This window comes from Apis laboriosa, unplaced genomic scaffold (assembly GCF_014066325.1).
Source record: "Apis laboriosa isolate Shangri-la unplaced genomic scaffold, ASM1406632v1 scaffold112_cov148, whole genome shotgun sequence".
Classification (NCBI taxonomy): Eukaryota; Metazoa; Arthropoda; class Insecta; order Hymenoptera; family Apidae; genus Apis; species Apis laboriosa.
The window spans coordinates 5,449,898-5,468,291 of record NW_025220865.1 but is presented as its reverse complement, the minus strand read 5'-3'; the positions used below and the strand labels follow the sequence as shown (position 1 = coordinate 5,468,291).

Genomic DNA, 18,394 nt, shown 5'->3' with positions numbered 1-18,394 from the left:
AAAATGATGGAATATCGATTCATCGCGTGATTTTCGAATAATTGTCGATCACAAAAGACGATTTAAATTGTTACAATTGTTGCTTATCGGTATACCGTACATTTTTCGATGTAATGAAAAAATTCGAAATAAAAATATTGTTTGTAAAATTCTTTAGAGCAACGTATTTGAATCGCACGTAATATCATCGTCAGATTAGAGTGAACTTCGCTTGGGAACGAAACTTTCTCGACTTCCTCTCGAAAAAAAAAAAAAAGAAGAAGAAAAAATTGATACAGACTCGTCTAAACACACGCGGATGCAAATTTCCCTCTGTAATGAGAGCATAATATCAGTGAAAGTTCAACGTTTTATTCCTCTAGCCACGATCCGTACAATTTAGAACGTTCACCTTTCTGACTCATTGACTCTTCGGAGAAAAGTAGAAAGCTTCTCCACTCCTATTTGTTTCGCGTGTTACGTGTACACATTACATTTCGATCAATCCTAGAATATAGAAAACACATCTCCATTTAAAGGATCCACTTCTCCAAAATTTATTTTTTTTTTCTGAGAAAAATTATTTTCTTCCTTTTTTCCAAATTTTATCATTATTCGTTCACAATTAGATTTTAAAACGAATCGTTTCGATTTTCACGAACCAAATTATTTCCATCCCGTTCGTAACTCGTGTTTATTATTATATTTCATTTTTACGCAAAGTGGGACGACGATTAAAAGTCGGAAGAGTATCAAGGAACGCGATAAATTATAGACAGAACGGATAAAAATGATGAAAAAAAAAAAAAAAAAAAAAAAAAAATGAGAGTTTTTACAAGGTATAACTGTCTGCACAGTTTTCAACGTGGATTTCCCTGGCTAATATTCCGTGTTCACGGTGGTAAACCGAGATTTGAACATGGATAGGTTGAGAGGGATGGGTTTCATGGAGAAATGATCGGCCGGATAGACCGGCCATTCAACGATCAAAATTTCCAATCAGCGGTATTAAAGCTTGTTCGCTATATTATTCCGTCTGTTTCGATCTACCGCCACGATATTCATTACCAAATATTTGACATTAAAATGGGGAGGAATGTATCTCGATGCTTTTCACCATCCATCGATCCACCTTTCGTAGAATTTATACTTTTTACTTTTGCTCGATGCTCCTCCTTTCGTTCCATTTTCTTCTTTTCTAACTAACATTTGTTCTTCTCTCCAGACTTTTTTTGATTTCACAGATTATATATATATATTGGATTTATTCTTATTATCAGTGCGATGAAGTTATATGAAATCCGTTCATTTTTCTTCTTTCCATTATTTTGAAAACCATACCTTTGCACAGTTAATCGTAAAAGAATACTTCGATATCTCTTCCAATTAAAACAATTATTCAAAAACTTTCGCAAAAAAAGTCGGATCATAAATGAATATCCACTCGTACCACCGTTTGCTCGACTCAACTTAAATTCCTCCCTATTCCTTTCAATCGTTCCATCCACTCTTGAAAAAGAAAGAGAGATAGATAGATAGAGAGAGAGAGAGAAATTTTCTAATTTCTTACTTTCCTCGAAGTCGGCGTAAATCAGAGACACTAGTCGTGCAAGAAAATTGGAAACCCATCAGACCTCCGGTTTATTGGTTTTGTAAATCGTCCCGTAACTCAGAATCGAGTGGCGAGGGGAGGGGAGGGGGGCGTTTGACGTTGGGAAGGCGATAAACAAAAACACCGGGTCCGCGTGCACAACACCTTTCGTTTTCGTCCCTCGGTCGGGCCACCCCTTCCCGCCCTCGAGGTGATAAATCCAGCCGAGCCTCGCCTTCGAGTTTTTAACTTCCGCGCAACTTTCTTATTTATGTGCACCACGTACAGGAATAGATTTTGCCGGTTAAAGTTGCTCAAGTCCGTTGAAATAAACGAGAACCCCGACAGATCGATCGTAACAAGGGTACAAGCGACGACACCTCGCCACCCTCGCCCTTTTTCCCCCTTTTTTTGGGGACTTGCTTTTTGTCACCGAGTGTCTACATCGTGGGAGAAACGGCGAAGAAAGTCCCGAACTCGAGACTGGTGTAGAAAGAAGAAAAGATCAGATGTATTTTTCAAATTCAGATTTATTTTCGCGATGATTTTAAAAGAGGAAGATGATTGTCGAATGAAATTTTTTATCTTTGGAACGTTTCTAGATTAGGTTAGGTCTGTTTTATCGATCTGATTATTTGGTTAAGTTTATTATAAGTCTGTCTTCTTAGAAGATTAATTGTCTACATTAGCATAAAATTATGGAAATCAATAATTAAATAATAGAAAGAACTTTCACTATTGACAGAAAACATTATAAAGCTTTTAAGTCTCTGCACCATGTTAACGAACAATTAGATTTTTCTGACTTTTAAAAGAGAAAAATGATTGTCGAATGAAATTTTATTTTTAGAACGTTTGTAGATTAGGTTAGGTCTGTTTTATCGACTGATTATTTGGTTGAAAAACAAAATTATTAGAATCAATGGTTAAATGATACAAGGAATTTTCATTATATGACGAAAGATATTAAAGCTCTCAAGCTCTTGCCAGACTGTACGCCACAATTAGATGAAAACAACGGTTTTCCCAACACCAAGACGAATGTTAATTAATCGTTCATTCCTATGTGTTTGTTATTTGCAAGCTAAACACTGTGAAATCAGGTTAGCTCCCGTGGTACCTTGGCCAGTCCTTCGAGTGGTTTAGATGGCATCCTTTCATGCAATATTCAAACCTGCCTGTATCAGAGATCGCGTTGCGGCTCGAGACGACCTCTGATACCGATCCCGTGATTCGATCGATCGCTTCTCCCGAGAGAGATCGTAATTCGATAAATCGTATTTAATTTTAAGAAAAGCCACGATATCCCACGATGAATTTTGCATTTGATGCGAATTTAATCTCGATGTAAATTTGATTTCGAGAGCGTAACACGACACGTTTAATCGATTTCAATATGGTAAAGCTATTGTGTCGATAAATTTGACATCTCTCTAACATTATGTTTTCGATTGGATTTCAATTTGAAACACGATATGTTGTAGCAATATTTTACACGGCCGTCCACAATTTTGATAACTACGAATGGCTTTCGACCGCCATCATCGGTTTTATTGCGCGCCAATTTTAAACACCGTTCGTCGCGCCTTACGCTGCGATTGAAATATTGAAAATTTTGTATTGAAATTATAGACTTTATTAGCGCATAATTTGACGACAAGAGAATTCGTATTTGACGCGTCATTGTGCGAAATATCGTATAATTATCTAACCTAACCCACTTTCTTTCAAAGAATTATTTTATAATTCTTCGAAATTTAATTAACTTGCAATGAATTCAATCGAAATGTATATATATATATATATATATATAAGAGATTTCTGTTTAGAGATTTAGAGATCGACGATGTGAAATTTATTTAAATAGAGAACCACTATGCAACTAATGTATATTGAAAGACTGAAAGTTTATTGGGTCTGTATCTCGAACAACATACAATTTCTATGGTAACCTTTCTGATTTATCCTTCGATCGTTCCTTACATACGCGTGATACAAATGCGGATGACCTTTCAAACGATTTAATTTCCCGGTACTTGACGAAATCGGAATTTCTAACGCTCATTGTTTAGAAAACCTTTAGTATTTTCGTGGTCTTCTCCCATAGAATTGGGAGAGGATAGGAGAGAGGATAGCCGGTTCGAAGAATTACATTAAGGATTAACGTCGCTCGTTAATCGCGACTTTCAAAAGCCGCTCATATCCTTCCATAATAAATCTTTCGCGCATAAGAGCGTCTCATCCCGAGAGGAGGCAAAATTTCTCGGCTCGCAATTAAACGCGGCCGCCAACTCGTTACCCTGGTTAAAATAATTCCATCGGATTTCTCGTAATCGCGCGTGAATTTTCGCGTGTTCTCTGAAAGCTTGACGCGTTTCATGCTCTCGCGTTGCACGATGGAAAAATTTATCGTTGACGGCACGTTGTTTCTCGTTGCAACTCCTGCGTGATTGCAGGATTACACGATGGTTAACATTTGGTTTAAAGTTTTTACAATGGAATCTCATTTTGCTTTTTAAACGATTTAATCCATATATTAATTGACTCGAAATATGATTCCATTTAATATTCATTTTATATTTACATAGGATGATGAGAAAAAAAGTTTTGAATTAGTTTTTATTTGTTTTATTAGGAAATCGGGGGGGATTGTTATTAATTGTTGTTTCCTTTCTCTGTTGCAGGTAAGCAAAGTGGAATTTCATTATATAGAGGGGTGAGGATTAATCGCAGTAAGTGGTGAGAGATAATTCGTTAATTCGTTTTACGTAAAAATATCGAACGTAAATTTATTTTCAAGTAGATTATATTACACGGAATTATAAACGAAAGAAGTAATTTCTAAGGCTTTGCGCCTTAGTAGTTTCTACAGTTTTACAGTGGCACGTTCGTTATCTCGTGTTACTTAATTTAGCCCGTGTATATAATTAGTAATTAACGTGTGCAACCTGTTCCATTATCCCGATGAAACCGTTCTAAACAGGATCATGCGTAAGGAACGGAAAGGAGAGGCAAATTTTACGCGCGAATTTTAATTTTAAACGAATAAAACAAGCATCATCGATATTATTTTTATCGTTCAATCATTCGATAGAACGATTGAATTAATTCGAATAGAGAATAGTTGGAAATAGGAAATTTAAATTTTTATTCGATTCGTCGACGACGACGAATTCGATGGAAAATTTTTTCGTGCAGCTTCCCGCGCGAAACGCGTTTTAAAGAAAATTACACGTTTTTTTAAGCGAGCGTATCGCTCGGCTAAAACTCGTTACATCGTTTTACGGATCGTTCTACGCTAAAGCGATTTGACTTTCATTAGTTCTCCAATCTTGCTTATCCGACTCAACTATCTATCTTCATCAAACTCTTGAAGTGGCAGTTCCACGAAGTTTTCGTCAAACATTGGTTTCCAAACAAGTGGCACAATTTGGTCGATAAGCTGGACGAAACTTCATTTCTTAACGTGTCCCCGTTCAAACTTTGAGATCGTATTTATAGCTCGACCACTATTTTCAAACGACCAATATTTTTCTCGAAATCGTTCGAAATCGAAAATATATTTGTGCAATTTTGATTATTTTCAACGAACGAAACTTTCTTCTCTAAAAATAACTCTCCCGTTGAATTCAATTTAGATCGTTTTATAATTATCCAATGAAAAACAAATTGTCACGTTCTTCTCCATTTTTCCAATTAAATATAAATAAAGTTTCGAACGAGCTTTTAACCCCGGCGATAATAATCATTTAAATTTCCCTATAAAATTATATTTAAATAGAAAATTGAAATTTATTATGTCGAACTCATTCATACACATGCACTAGATGTATCTTGCGAACCAATTGTACGCAATTTGTTAATCGAGAAATTGTTGCAACAGAGTTGCGCGCCAAATTACTGATGTTATTCCACACGAGAATTCCAAACTATTAGTTAATTAGTTCGCGACGACTAATTGCTGATTTCGTGAAAACGTTCGAAATAACAATCAATTAAAACGAAGGGCTCTTCGAGATGATTCGTTAGAAACACCATTCGTTCATTCATTAAAAATATATACAAAACGAGGCAACATTTTCGACGAATTTGTTAAAAAGTCTAGAAAAATTAAAATATTTCCTTTTCTAAAAGATTTCTAAAAATCACCTTTTTATACTCTCAGAGGAGAAATTCAATAATTCCAACTTGACCGTGAAAATTTCTTCTGATGTTTCGATGATATTCAATAATAACATCGGATCCGAAGCACTGGAATTTTCAACATTTTCCAATCCCCCCCCTCCCCGTGATTCAACTTCGATTCGAAGAATCATTCGTGCAAAAATATATTTACCATCGCAATACTCGGATACAGAGCGAAACAATTTCGCTTTCTGAATCACAATATCGATCTCGCTTCGATACGGCGGAGAAGCGAGGGATATTTATTTATTTCACTTATCGGTGCGGATCGGTATGGTGGGCCAGGACGCGCGCGACCGATAAGAAAACCAGCAGAGTCTGGGTGGAGGAGGAATCGGTTGAAATCGGGAGAGAGAGGAAGAAGATCTACCATCGCTGCTGAATTATTGAACAGTGCACTCTGGCTCCGGCTCGTTCGCATATTCCAACATCTATACCGACTCAATTTTGCCCCCGGTATTATTGTCTCCTAGCGGATTGCCGCGTCAGGTCGGGCGGAGGGAGGGGGAGAAGGACGGCTGCGCGCGCGAGGACGTGTCGTCGCGAGGATCCCGAGGTGTAAATTATTTCACGATTCTTTTCGAGGAAGCTCGCGCCTGGAATTTGCGTAATGAAATTCCGCGGCGTCTCGCGGAGACCTGGTTAATATTTTATCGACGCCCGGTATATGTATAGGTATCCGATCCCCCCCTCCCCTTCGTACCTCGAAAATTTTCTTTCTCTTTTTTGCTCCCCGGAGAAGCCGGACTTCGATATCGCAAGATTTTAAGAAAATCGAATCGATATATATTTCTCGCTAAATAAATAAATATCCAATGATAAAGTTAAATCCAATGATAAAGTTGGAGAAAAGGGAGGGAAAAATGTACTATTAGCCACAAAGATTTCAGAGATCGCAAGATTTTAAGAAAATCGAATCGATATATATTTCTCGCTAAATAAATAAATATCCAATGACAAAGTTAAATCGTTGGAGAAGAGGGAGGGAAAAATGTAGTATTAGCCACAAAAGGACGAGAGGAGGAACGACAGGGCGCGAGATCGTTGGTGGAAATTTCAAGTAGGATAGAACTAGGATGGAAAAGCGTTCGAGACTTTTCTTTTACTTCGCAAGCACGGAGGGTGGAAGGGAGCAGAGGGTGTGATTCAGGGTTACACGCTCGGTTGTAACGGGTGGTTGGAGCATGGTTGTGGGTAGCACGGGACGTTACCTTCCGTCCAGGAGGAGGACACGGTGGGTGGCCGACAAGTTGGAGGTGGGAAGGGTAGAGGAGGGGGTGGATGGATGCACGGATGCCCGGTTCGGCTCTTGGGATTCTTATGGGCGCGTAGGAACTTGCTCATAAAATGCAAACGGGCGGCAAGTTTAAGTTTAGACAGCTCTGTGGCCCGGTGTAACCGACCACGACCAGCCAACAATAATGAAATCCATAAATCCGGAAGAGGGCAGGGAACATTCGAGACCTGCTCGTAGACCTGCCGTGTAAACCACGCGAACCTTTATTCTTCCTCCTCCTCTTCTTCTTATTCTTACTCTTACGCATATATTCTCTTCCACGAGTAGTTCATTTCTCCACTCTTCTCCTCCCTTCCGATTGCTCTCTCTCTCCTTCTTTCCCCAGTTTTTCCTTGTTCCACTGCCGCTCTCGTCGTTCGCCTTCGCGTCCGCCTCTCCCTCTCTCCCATTGTTCCCTTCCGCGAGTGTACTCCTCTTTCGACTACTTCTCCCTTGTTAAGATGCTTACGCTCTTCGCGATTACGCTCTTCTCCCCCTTTCTTCTTTGTACGCTACGAACAGCTGTATCATTCGCACACTGTGTTTAGCTTCGAAACGGCGATTTATCATCCTTTTTTGGAAGGGAAATCTCTCCCCTTTTGGAGAGATGACTTATGAATATTCAGATACCCCGATGGATTTTCCCCAGCGTAACGACGTGTAACGATTCGAATTTAAATTTCGAAAAGAAGGAAAAAAGATCCAACTTGACGAAATACAAATTGCTCGACTTTCTAAGATTAAATCCTCCTTACTTCTCCTCTCTCCCTTCATCGTTGCATTTTTCAACTTTGAGCAAGGAGGAGGGAGCGTAATAACGTTTCTAGATAATACTATAAAAACACGTCCCCCTTCAAACGCTCGTTCCACCAGGTCCTCGGCATCATCGATTGCCACTCCGCGGTCCAAATCTTATTCCGCCCGAAGCGTCTTTGCTACGTTTCCAGGGATTACATATGTATCGCGCGGAGGAGAGGGGGGGGGGGAGGCGCACACACGCGTCCCTTCCAACCATCTCGGTTACCTATACCTCGGGAGAGCGGGTGTACACGGTTCCTAGGCGAAGTGAAATATCGATTGTCACGCGGTTTCGCGGCTCGGTTCTCGGTCGACGTCGAACGTGCCTCTGATTGATTCGACGCCGTCCCCCGTGGCAAGGCGACCCATCCAAAGTACCAGATAGAAAGAGAGAGAGTATTGTTATGCTAACTGAATCTCGATGACTTGCCATCGATCGAGCTTACCGATACGGGGAACACTTGGGAATCGCGAATTTTTCCCATTCCCCTTCTATCGCAAAGTCTCTCCCTCTCATTCACGAGTATAAAGGAATCGTTTCGTTTTGGAATCTCTCTCTCTCTCTCTATTCTTCTTCTTTCCTCTCCTTTTTCTTTTCTCGCTTGCTCCTCTCAGTTTCTCGTTATTAGCTTCTTTTGTATTATATTCCGATAATACGGGAGGAGGGAGGGGAAAGGAGAGAGATGAGATTCCGCCGGCAAATCCGTTGTAAATTTCACCCGTTCCATTCCGCGGAAACGTGGTTCGAGGGGAAGGAGGATAATAATAAAATTCGGGGCGCGTTGGTCGAGATTTCGAAACCTGGGGGGAGGAAGAAGAAGGAACTATCCGTGGATCTCGACAGGGGAGGGTTTAGTTTATATTATAGTAAGTTTAACGATGATAAAGGGATCGATTGCGGAGGGAAAATTGATACAGGATCGAAACGCTCGAATGTTGAATTAAGCGTTTCCCCTCGAAATCTGACCGATTTTAATCGTAACGGGACGCTCGCACGGTTTGTTGAACTTTGATAATCGTGTCAAAATTCTTCCCGCGATTTGCTCCCCCCCTCCCCGTAATTTTGAGAAATTGATTCCGAGTTTCCTCTTTTCTTTCTTCCTTTTTCTTTTTCTTTTTCTTTTGAATTATGAATTGATTCCAAATAGATCCGAGTTACTGACCCCTTCTTTTCGAGATGGAACTCGAATAAATTTTTACGATTCTCCGTATTCTGAATTCTTGTTTGTATTAATATTGGACTGTGCCTCTCGTATATGTATGTTCCATTCTACCGGCCATCTCTCCATCGATAAAAGAAAAATTTCGCTTCGACCATACTCCTTTGTCGTTGGTGGATCAATAGCAAATCGCGGCTCGTAAGATTTGCCCTTTCTTACGGATAACAATATTCATATACAAATATAGAGAATTCAAATTCAAAGAGCTTAAATCTGAAATTGGAGATCGAGATAGAGCCAGATCCATTCGACCCTTCCACCCTCCTCCTTCGCCCCTTAAATTTTAATCCAACGGGAGAAAAACGATCGATTCTTTCCGGAAACAATGTCCTCCAAGATCTCGCAAACGTTCTCGCATTCTGAACCGAATTCCTGAACACTTGGAGGAATCCCTTAACCGCTCGAACTTACGAGAGGAGGGTCGATGACAAGAAGGAACCACCTCCTCCTCCTCCTCCTTCTCCTCTTCCTCCATGTAAATTTCCGCTGTATCCGTCGACGCTGGTGGCGGTGGTAATTGTTGGCCGGAGGGGTGGAAACGTTGATTCCAAGAGAGGCGATCGGCGAGGATTCGTGACACGGATACAGAGGCTGTTCTCCTCTCGACGGGGGAGGGGAGGGGAGGGAGGAATGTCAACAGAAGGCCGCGCCAGAAGGGGCGCCCTCCGCTAATTTTCCCTCCCCTCCCCTCTGGAGAAAAGTTGGCGGTCGGAAGGCATCATCGTGGGAGATAAATTATGTGAGAACCGAAATTGAGGGGAAGAAGCCAACTTTTCACCCCGCTGGAATGGAACTCCACCCCCTCTCGACCCCTCCCCCCGTGAAATATCGCGAGACACATCGCGGATTTACCAATCAGGCTAAATGGGCGCTAATCCCTTGGATCGATCCAATTTTTCTTGGAGGAAGGGGTTGGTTCCTCTCTCGAGTTTTCAGGAACATCGGCTTTGGATGATCTTTATTTATTATTAGTTGTTTAAGAAGAGAGATTTTAAATGTGTAAAAATATAATTTGCTCCGTTTACTAACTACGTTCGTAATTGGATGAACGAGAGAGAAAATAGAGTTTGTAAATAGAGATTAGCTTTGTTCCATAGATCTTCGTACGTTCAAATTTCAACTACACTATGCAAGATTATAAATACAAAAGTGTAATAACAATGGAACGAATTCGTCATTGTTGAATACGATTTGAACGAATGAGTTTTATCGATCCAAGGGAGGGGGCTCGATTTCTCGTGGAATATTCGCAAACGTAATTATTCTTTCACGTCGCGAACGTGAGTCTCACGCGCGTTATCTCGAAAGAAAGCGCGAATCGATCGCGAAAACCGGATACCCTCGATCACGATCTCGATTCTCGCGCCACGCTCGAAATTACTTAATCTATATTCGCCGCGTGAATTCTCTGGAGGAGATCTGGAGGGTATCAAGGGTGAGGACGAAAAAAAAAAAAAGGAAAGAGATTCGTTGAAACGTCGAAAAGAGGTTCTCGATACACATGTGTAAATTTTGCCACAAAATATGTACAATTATTAGGAAATTATTTTATCTCTTATTGAATATTGATAGTTTTCTACATCAGCGTAATAATACAATATTGTAACCTGATATATTTTATAATTCGAATTAGTTATAGTCGTATTATATTTAAAGAAAATATGAGAAATTATATATAAAATAACAAAAATTACTCGAATCGTCTCATCCTATGATAAATAACGTATATTCTCCGCTTCTTATTATTCTCCACTCAGCAAAAAAATGTAAAAGCGAATTATCGTGGGATAAAACGCACAAATACACGGCAACTGTTTGCACGAACAAAAGACGACGTACGAAGACTCTTGCGACCGGGTTGTGTATAGACACGCGTGTCTAGTAGTCGTCTTGGAGAGGAACGAATGGAAGGAGGAAAGCCGGAGAATAGAATGTATATTTGGGAACAAATACAATTTGAATGAATTAGCAGTAAACTGGAAATGGGCAATCCAGGGTTACCTGACCCTCGGGTCGCCCCTCGCGTCTCGCCCCCCTCCTTGCTCACTTTCACTCCAATCCTCCCCCTCCTCTTCCCACGTTCGCTCGTCCGTATCGTTTCGTCTCACTTCTTCCCTCCCTCCTCCCTCCCCGTGCACGCACATTCTCCTTGTTTCCATCCATCCGGCCGTTCCGAGACCCGACCCCCTCCGCCGATCTAAACGATATTTTCGAAGGCAAATTCCGCCGCAACAGAGGGAAACATTTCGTACTTGGGGGGGGATGTTTCCTTCCCTCGACCCGCTTACTTTTCTTCCTCGACAGGAATACACACCACGTCGCTCTGTTTGCCCCTTTCCCCGGGCAAACAGAATTCGACCGACCTCTCGATGCCCCGTCGATACGACACCTTCCTTACACTACCTCTTTTGCATCAGTCTCTATATTCAGGGTGGAATGGGGACAGTCACTTGGGGGCAGTTGTCGAGAATGCCTTGCGCTTCGATATTACCAGCTAACCGTGTATAACGCGTTGCAATTATTGTCGCGAATATTCTCGAAGGGGAGATTTTAAAGTAAGAGGGGAAGAGAGAGAGAGAGAGAGAGAGAGAGAAGAATTAAATTTGGCGAAACGTGAGTAGAAATTTTTGGAAATTATTAATGTATATTATTAACGTTATATATATATATTGAAAGATCATTCTTAATAAGTTCGACGATAAAGTTGAAATTTCGTTTTGCGATACGGGTAAAGTTATCGGTTTATCAAGGGCCAATTTATTTTAGATCGGGCGAGAGCAGTTGTAGTTTTAAAAAGAAAAATCTGCTCGCCTCTCATATTCAACCTCGTTACATATTCCCTCTGTGCTCTAGCCCGCTTCTCTTCGCACGCTTCTCCACGCAACTCTCATCTATCCTCCGTTTCCCCGTTAACGCCTTCGATACGTCCAATACGTTTCGCTGATTCTTTTTCCTTCTCCCTTAAGATCGGCTTTATATTCCTTCCATAGAAATTCGTTCGTTCGAAAGGAAGAGTATAGGAAAGAAATATAGACGCGTGCGTAATAATTTCGAGAATTCCCTATAAAAATTCACTAGATTTCTTGAGAAATATTTAGATAAGAATATTTCATCGATTCGTGAAAATTCTTGGAACGGATGAAAATTACTATTATTTATTTATTTTTTTCAACCAAAGACGAGAAACTCGCAAGAAATTGCACCGTCTTACGTGCAATTCCTCGCGAAACATCTTATCCCTCCATTCCTCGCAAGAAACCTCGATTTCCATGGAATCGCTCCTCCGTTCCGAGCTGGCGGAATTTCCACGTCGTCGGCGTCTGCAAAACACTGTCCACAAACGCGTACAACGGGAGAAGGAAGAAACAAAGAGAGAAGAGAATATAAAGAAGAAGAAGAAGAAGAAGAAAACGTTGCTCCCTCCTCTTCTTGTGGAAAATTATCATTTTCGCCCGAGCGCAATAAGTTTCCCGTTAATCTGCCCGCTACGCGGCGCGGACGTCTTTGCATTATTCTCCCTAGGAAGATTCGTAATGCTTAACCCCATGAATAATGCACACCCCCCCGTCGGGCCCTCCCCCTCCCGCGGGTGAAATCCCCCGCCGCCACATACTTTCAGTTAATCTGACAGTTCGAAGTAGTTTTCAAATAGTTCCGGCGGACGTAAGTCGAGTTGAACTCAATCTCCGCATTATCCACTTTCGCTCCTCGGCTATCATCGTCCCTCCTCCTTGGGCGGGAGGGCCTGGAACAGAGTGTGTTTCCGTGTAGGGAATCGATGACGTAAGAGGCGACGGAATTAATAACGCGGCGCAGGGAGGAGGGGGATGTGGACGTCTCTCTCCTTCTCTCTCTCTCTTCCTCTCTCTCTCTCTCTCGCGCGTACACCCGATAAATTGCAACGATTGTTCCCCCTCCCTTTTAGAGGAAAAGACCGAGCTGATCGAAACGTGTCGAGCTTCCAAGGGGGGGAGGGGAGATGGAAAACATTTTTCGGCGTTCAACGTGGCGTTAGCTGGCAAGGGGTTGGTATCGTAATTAAGCGTCTCGATCGAGTCTCGTAAGAGGAGATGCGTGTGTTGGGGATAAAGCGTGGGATCGGTTATTTGGGAGAGTGTAAAGCGGTAAATTGGGTGATTGAGTGGATCGAGATTGTCAAAGAGCGATTATGTTCCTTTAAGGAATATCATATGGGAGTTTGTGCATGGGAGGGGGGAATGGAATGAAGATCGATTCACTTTCGTGAGGAGGAAGGAGTAAAGGAATAAGTGAGATATCGATCGACGGTTTGATTAATAATTAATAATTATTAAAAATTCTACTCGCCCGAAGAATACTCGAATAGATTAGAAATTCGAATTCGTTGTACAAATCTACGTATCGGATAACGATTGTATTGATGATGTTAATTTTCTGAGAAACGCGTTTCGTTGTAATCACGTGTAATCCCCATGCGTGGATCACACTTGAAAACGCGTAGGCGTCTACGAGGCATTTGACGGCATTGACCCCTTTCGGGGAGTTCATAAACCGTTAACGATCGTGTATCTGACTGATAATTACTCTCCACCGTGAAACGTCATAAATTTCCCGTGAAATTCGCCATTTACGCCTGACCTTATCTCTCCACCGTGCCCTCGTACGCCTCGTTCCCTCCCCCCACCCCCGCGCACACGCTCGCCTATCCCTCGCCTATCCCCTCCCACGCGCGCGCACGCACACACGCACCACCTCTCCCGCTCCTCCCTCCCGTATGTATCGATGTTAAAACCACGCGGTAAGCCTCGAGGGTAATTAGAGTGCGCGGTGAATGAGACAGTACGGAAAATTGAGGCACGTATCGAACAATACGATGATCACGCCCGTGGTTGTCAGTGTGTCCATTCGCTCCATTCGATGTTCATCTCCGTCCGCTTTTCCCCGCCGCAATTTCTCCATTATCATTCGCGCTGCTCGCATCGATTCCGCCAGTCCTCCTCCTCGTCCTCGTCCTCGTCCTCGTCGTCGTCGTCGTCGTCGTTGTCGTTGTCGTTGTCGTTGTCGTCCCCTGTCTCTTTCTCTCGCCCCCTCCCACCAAGACAATCCTCCCGTTTCCAACGGGAGTCGCACGTGCGTCTGCATTTTCCGTGACGCGAAAATCGATACGGAACCGTGCGTCACGGTTGCTGAATTTCACGGACGAGGTTTACGTTTCGCTCGATGTTTCGACCGCAGCCAGTGCGGGTTGCCAACTCTCTCGTCGACAATCCATCCACTCTTGCACGATTTTGCCGATTTTGGGGGGGGGGGGGAAGGTTTTATCCGCGATCGATTCTGATGAAAATTTTTGTATTCGCGAGCGAATATATATACGTTATGCATTTTCCACGCACGTGAATAATCTGTTACATAATATTTTAATGAGATTAAAATAGGGATTAATTAATTTTGAAAGTTTTTTTCCAAGAGCAACACCGCGGATCTCGAACGAGAAGAGAATTTTTTTTAGAAATGGAGAAATTCTTGGTCAGGGGAGGAAGGAAAGGGGAAGGGTTGTTAAGAGGGCCAAAAATCCAATCTTATATCGAGAAATAAGCTCGACGAATAGTTGTTTCTGGAGGGGGCTCGAATCGATATACAGACGGCGTCTGACACCGGGAGAATCCCTCGAACGAGACGTGGTAGTTCAGCTAAATAGGAAACTGTGTCCCCGGTACAAGGCAAACCGCAACTTTCCACCCGTATATTCGGCGTTTTGATCGAGCCTCGTGATCGCCAACTTCTGTGCCGCTCTAACGACCACCGGGGGAGGGGGGAGGAGAGCAGAATGGCAGAGCCGTCGTGATTACCCGCATGAGGTACACGGGTACTGAAGAAAGAAAACACAATATTGTCTCGGCCTTATACCCGAGTTCTCGTGTACAGCATTAATGGAGGGAGCGATATCGCGTGTCCACCTTCGAAACATATTTTTCTTTGGACCGATGGCCACCGATGCCCTTTTGAAGAAGAAGGGCTGTTCGCATTCTAACTTTTAAGTGATCGTACATTCGCAGTGGATTCCTTGTACCTCGATACGCTTGCATTTTATTTTATCTCTCGTGCTTCTTTACTTCGATTTTATTCATTATAATGTTTTTCGAATGTAAATCGTGTCTGAAAGATATAATTATTTTGCACATTTTATTTCGAAAACTGTATTTTAGGACGTGTTTCGATTCGTATTGGATTCTTTTTTTATTTTATATTTTATTTTTTTTCTTTTATATATTTGTAATGATCAATAAAAATTTAGAAAGTTACAGGTAATAGTCGTATTAACAAATATAATAATTTAAATATAAAAATTGGAAATTATAAATAAAATTTAAATGGTAAAATATTGCATATACATAAAATACATAAAATATTTTATGTAATGTAATGTAATAATTTTATGTAATTGAGATAAATTCAGATTATTTTATATAGCTTTTAAATATATATACGTGTAATCACTTGATATTAATAGAACGTAGACAAGAATTAAATCTGATAATCACTCCGCGGTATGCATTAAAAGTGAGTGAATTTTGCGACAGTAACTTATCGGCAAAGTGAACGTTTCATTCGTATATAGTCGTATAATCACTCATGTGCCCTTAATTGCTTACTTGTTAGTCTAGTTAGTTATTTCTGATATGAGAAATGTCATTTCCGTGATATACGGTTAAAATACATACTTTCTAGTACGTTCATTATTATTTGTAACGATCCATCATGGTTTTTATGCATAAGATGCTACGTAAAGGTAAAAGTTGAAATCGTGCAAGTTTCACATAGTTATATAAACGATACACGAAGAACATCTTTCTATTTCTTTTTTTTTTTAATTATGATTTCAACTCATGATCTTTTCTTTTTTTATAAAATTACGACATGTTAATTCCACGTTTCATTCTTAACGAAAATTTAGAAATGTTGATCAACAGGCAATAACAGTCAATAAGCTTGAAATCCGATTGAAATCGATAATCGAACGGTACAAATTAGCGACAACTACGCGAAACGGAGGAACTCCCGATTCCTATTAACATGGGATTCAGAACACTGTGAATCCTCTTACGGTCGACGCATTACAAATTCTCCGGTGTACACGATGCCAGTCGATACTCGAAACTTGCGTAAGTATCCCGAGCATCATCGAGCGCATCGCGCGTTTCCGGTTAACGGATTGTTGTTTTCGAAGAAGCACGCGTCACGCGGAATGCATCGTGTGGATCGCACAGATCGTGGGACTCCGCTCTCTAATGTTGTACAAGCTAGTGGAACACGGTAGCTTGGATGCACGCGCGTGTTTCTGCGTACGCACCTGCGTTCCCTACGTGCGTGCAATGCAAATGGTTTCGTTTGAATTGTGCACCGGAGACGCTATGACGTCAGTCGGCGAATGGATTTTAAAGAATGTGAAAGGAGGCAAAAAGGAAATAAAATTATGTCCGAGCTGGCATTAATTCGATTTTTAAACTTTTGTTGTACTTACGTGAAAGATGACTACAAGTTGAAGAAGCTATAATCCAAACTTTCTTTATTGATAATATGGATAAAATTAGTTTTCGTAAGCTTTTTAGCTAGGATATATCGCGTAACGCGATGACTTGCAGAATCAGCAACTATATATAAATGTATACGTATGTCGGTTGCTACGGCTTCGTCCGATTTTACCCGAACTTTTCATTCGGCTATGATCGGCGTGACGTCAGCCGCCATTTACATTGACAAGTGATCCGTTCAAATTCAGTGCCGGAAAACGGTATTAGAATAATTGTTGCGTAATTACGTCGCAAATTAACTGTATCATCGTGTAAATTTCTCATTTACATTTTGTATTAATTATCTTCGAGTGTGTCGTTCTTTGTGATAATATATTTTTGCGTTCATATTTCATTAACCGTGTCTTGTATCGTATTCCTTTTTGTGACAAACTGCTTTACAATTTTCAACATAACCTCCTATCAAACGGCGTGCGTCTCTTCCATCGTCTCGTTCTTTCGTCGTTTTAATCATGTGTCAATTTTTAAAGGTAAGAATTTATCGAAGATAGATAACTTTCGAAAAATTTAAATGATCGTGAATTATTGCGAAGGAAAAGAATTAGATATTCGTAAAATATGATAGATACAAATTGAAAGAAAATGAATTCTTGAATGTTTCGTGTATATACGTGTACATGATTTGGATATTTCAAATAGTTATACTGAAGTAGAGTAAAAAAAGGAAAAAATTTTGAAGCCGAACAGATTTTAAAATCGATTTAATGTAGAATGTCTTAACAATGCGTAATTATATAAATGTAATACATATCAAAAACTGCCAGAATGGTCTGAATTTATTCTATTTTTTTTCTATTTATCTACATTTGTCAAATGAGCATTATAGATTCATGATTATCATGATTATAGATTAGAATAATTTATAAAAATAAGATTTAGGAATAGAAAATATTTTGTCTTGCTCATTTTGTATAATTTTATTCTTAAATATTAATATATTTCTAACTAATTCTAATTATAATTGTATTTTTTTTTTTTGTTTCAGGTAAGTGATTTAAGAATCTTAAAGATTGGATGCTTGGTATTTTCAAATGAATCGTAGTTGGTAAGTCAAACTGTGTCATCTTATCCAATAGAAGAGTATTGCATTGAATAATAGAATGTTCAAATAATAGAATATTCGGGTGGTACAGTATTCGAACAATGGATCTACAGATAATAGAGGTACTAGCATCATCTCATAATGATACCCACGCTAATCTGAGCTCGTTGCTTCTGCTCCCATTGTAAGCAAAACTTCTCTATAGATGGAACGTGAACGATAGAATCCAATTGCAATCGATTTTTATCTATAGAAAGTAGATTTCGATAATCGATTATATTAACGAATTATATCATTTTTTAATATTTCGTGTAGAATCGATGATAACCTTAAGAATTATTTAATAGTAACTAATAATTAATGTTATTTATTTCTCATTCCTTATTCCTTCAAGACAATCTTCTCCAGTTATATTTCACAATCTTTCAAGTTAGGGACAAAATTCTTTTATTCTACCAACAGTACACTATTTTTTTAATCCGTTAAGTGGAGCCTTTCACGCGTTTATATCAATTCTGAAAATTTTAGGTTATACCATAAAATTTTGCAACAATTTTACTCTCGGAATAAGATTTCCAATAGAATAACGAAAGACCTCGATGTGTCATTGCATAAATTTTATCGCATTGGATTTTCAAACGTTCCATTAACCTCACCGGTTCGTCCCCACAATTTCTGAGAAATTCGCGTTCCCCGGAACTCGCGAGGCCACTCGCTGTCGCGCGAATAGAC

At 40.4% G+C, this 18,394-nt stretch overlaps 1 protein-coding gene across 12 annotated transcripts in view; it reads left to right on the top strand.

Moving 5' to 3' along the window:
- The window catches only part of LOC122713978 (AF4/FMR2 family member lilli-like), a 446,526-nt gene that overhangs the window by 201,740 nt on the left and 226,392 nt on the right, over nt 1-18,394 (top strand). Inside the window, exon 1 of one of the 12 annotated variants that reach the window (XM_043934928.1) lies at nt 16,943-17,090. The exons of the other annotated variants lie outside the window; for them this stretch is intronic. Within the exon in view, the coding sequence (XP_043790863.1) occupies nt 17,073-17,090 (18 nt within the window). The 5' untranslated portion in view covers nt 16,943-17,072. Of the gene's footprint in view, nt 1-16,942; nt 17,091-18,394 lie in introns of those variants that run through there. 12 annotated transcript variants of the gene reach the window in all.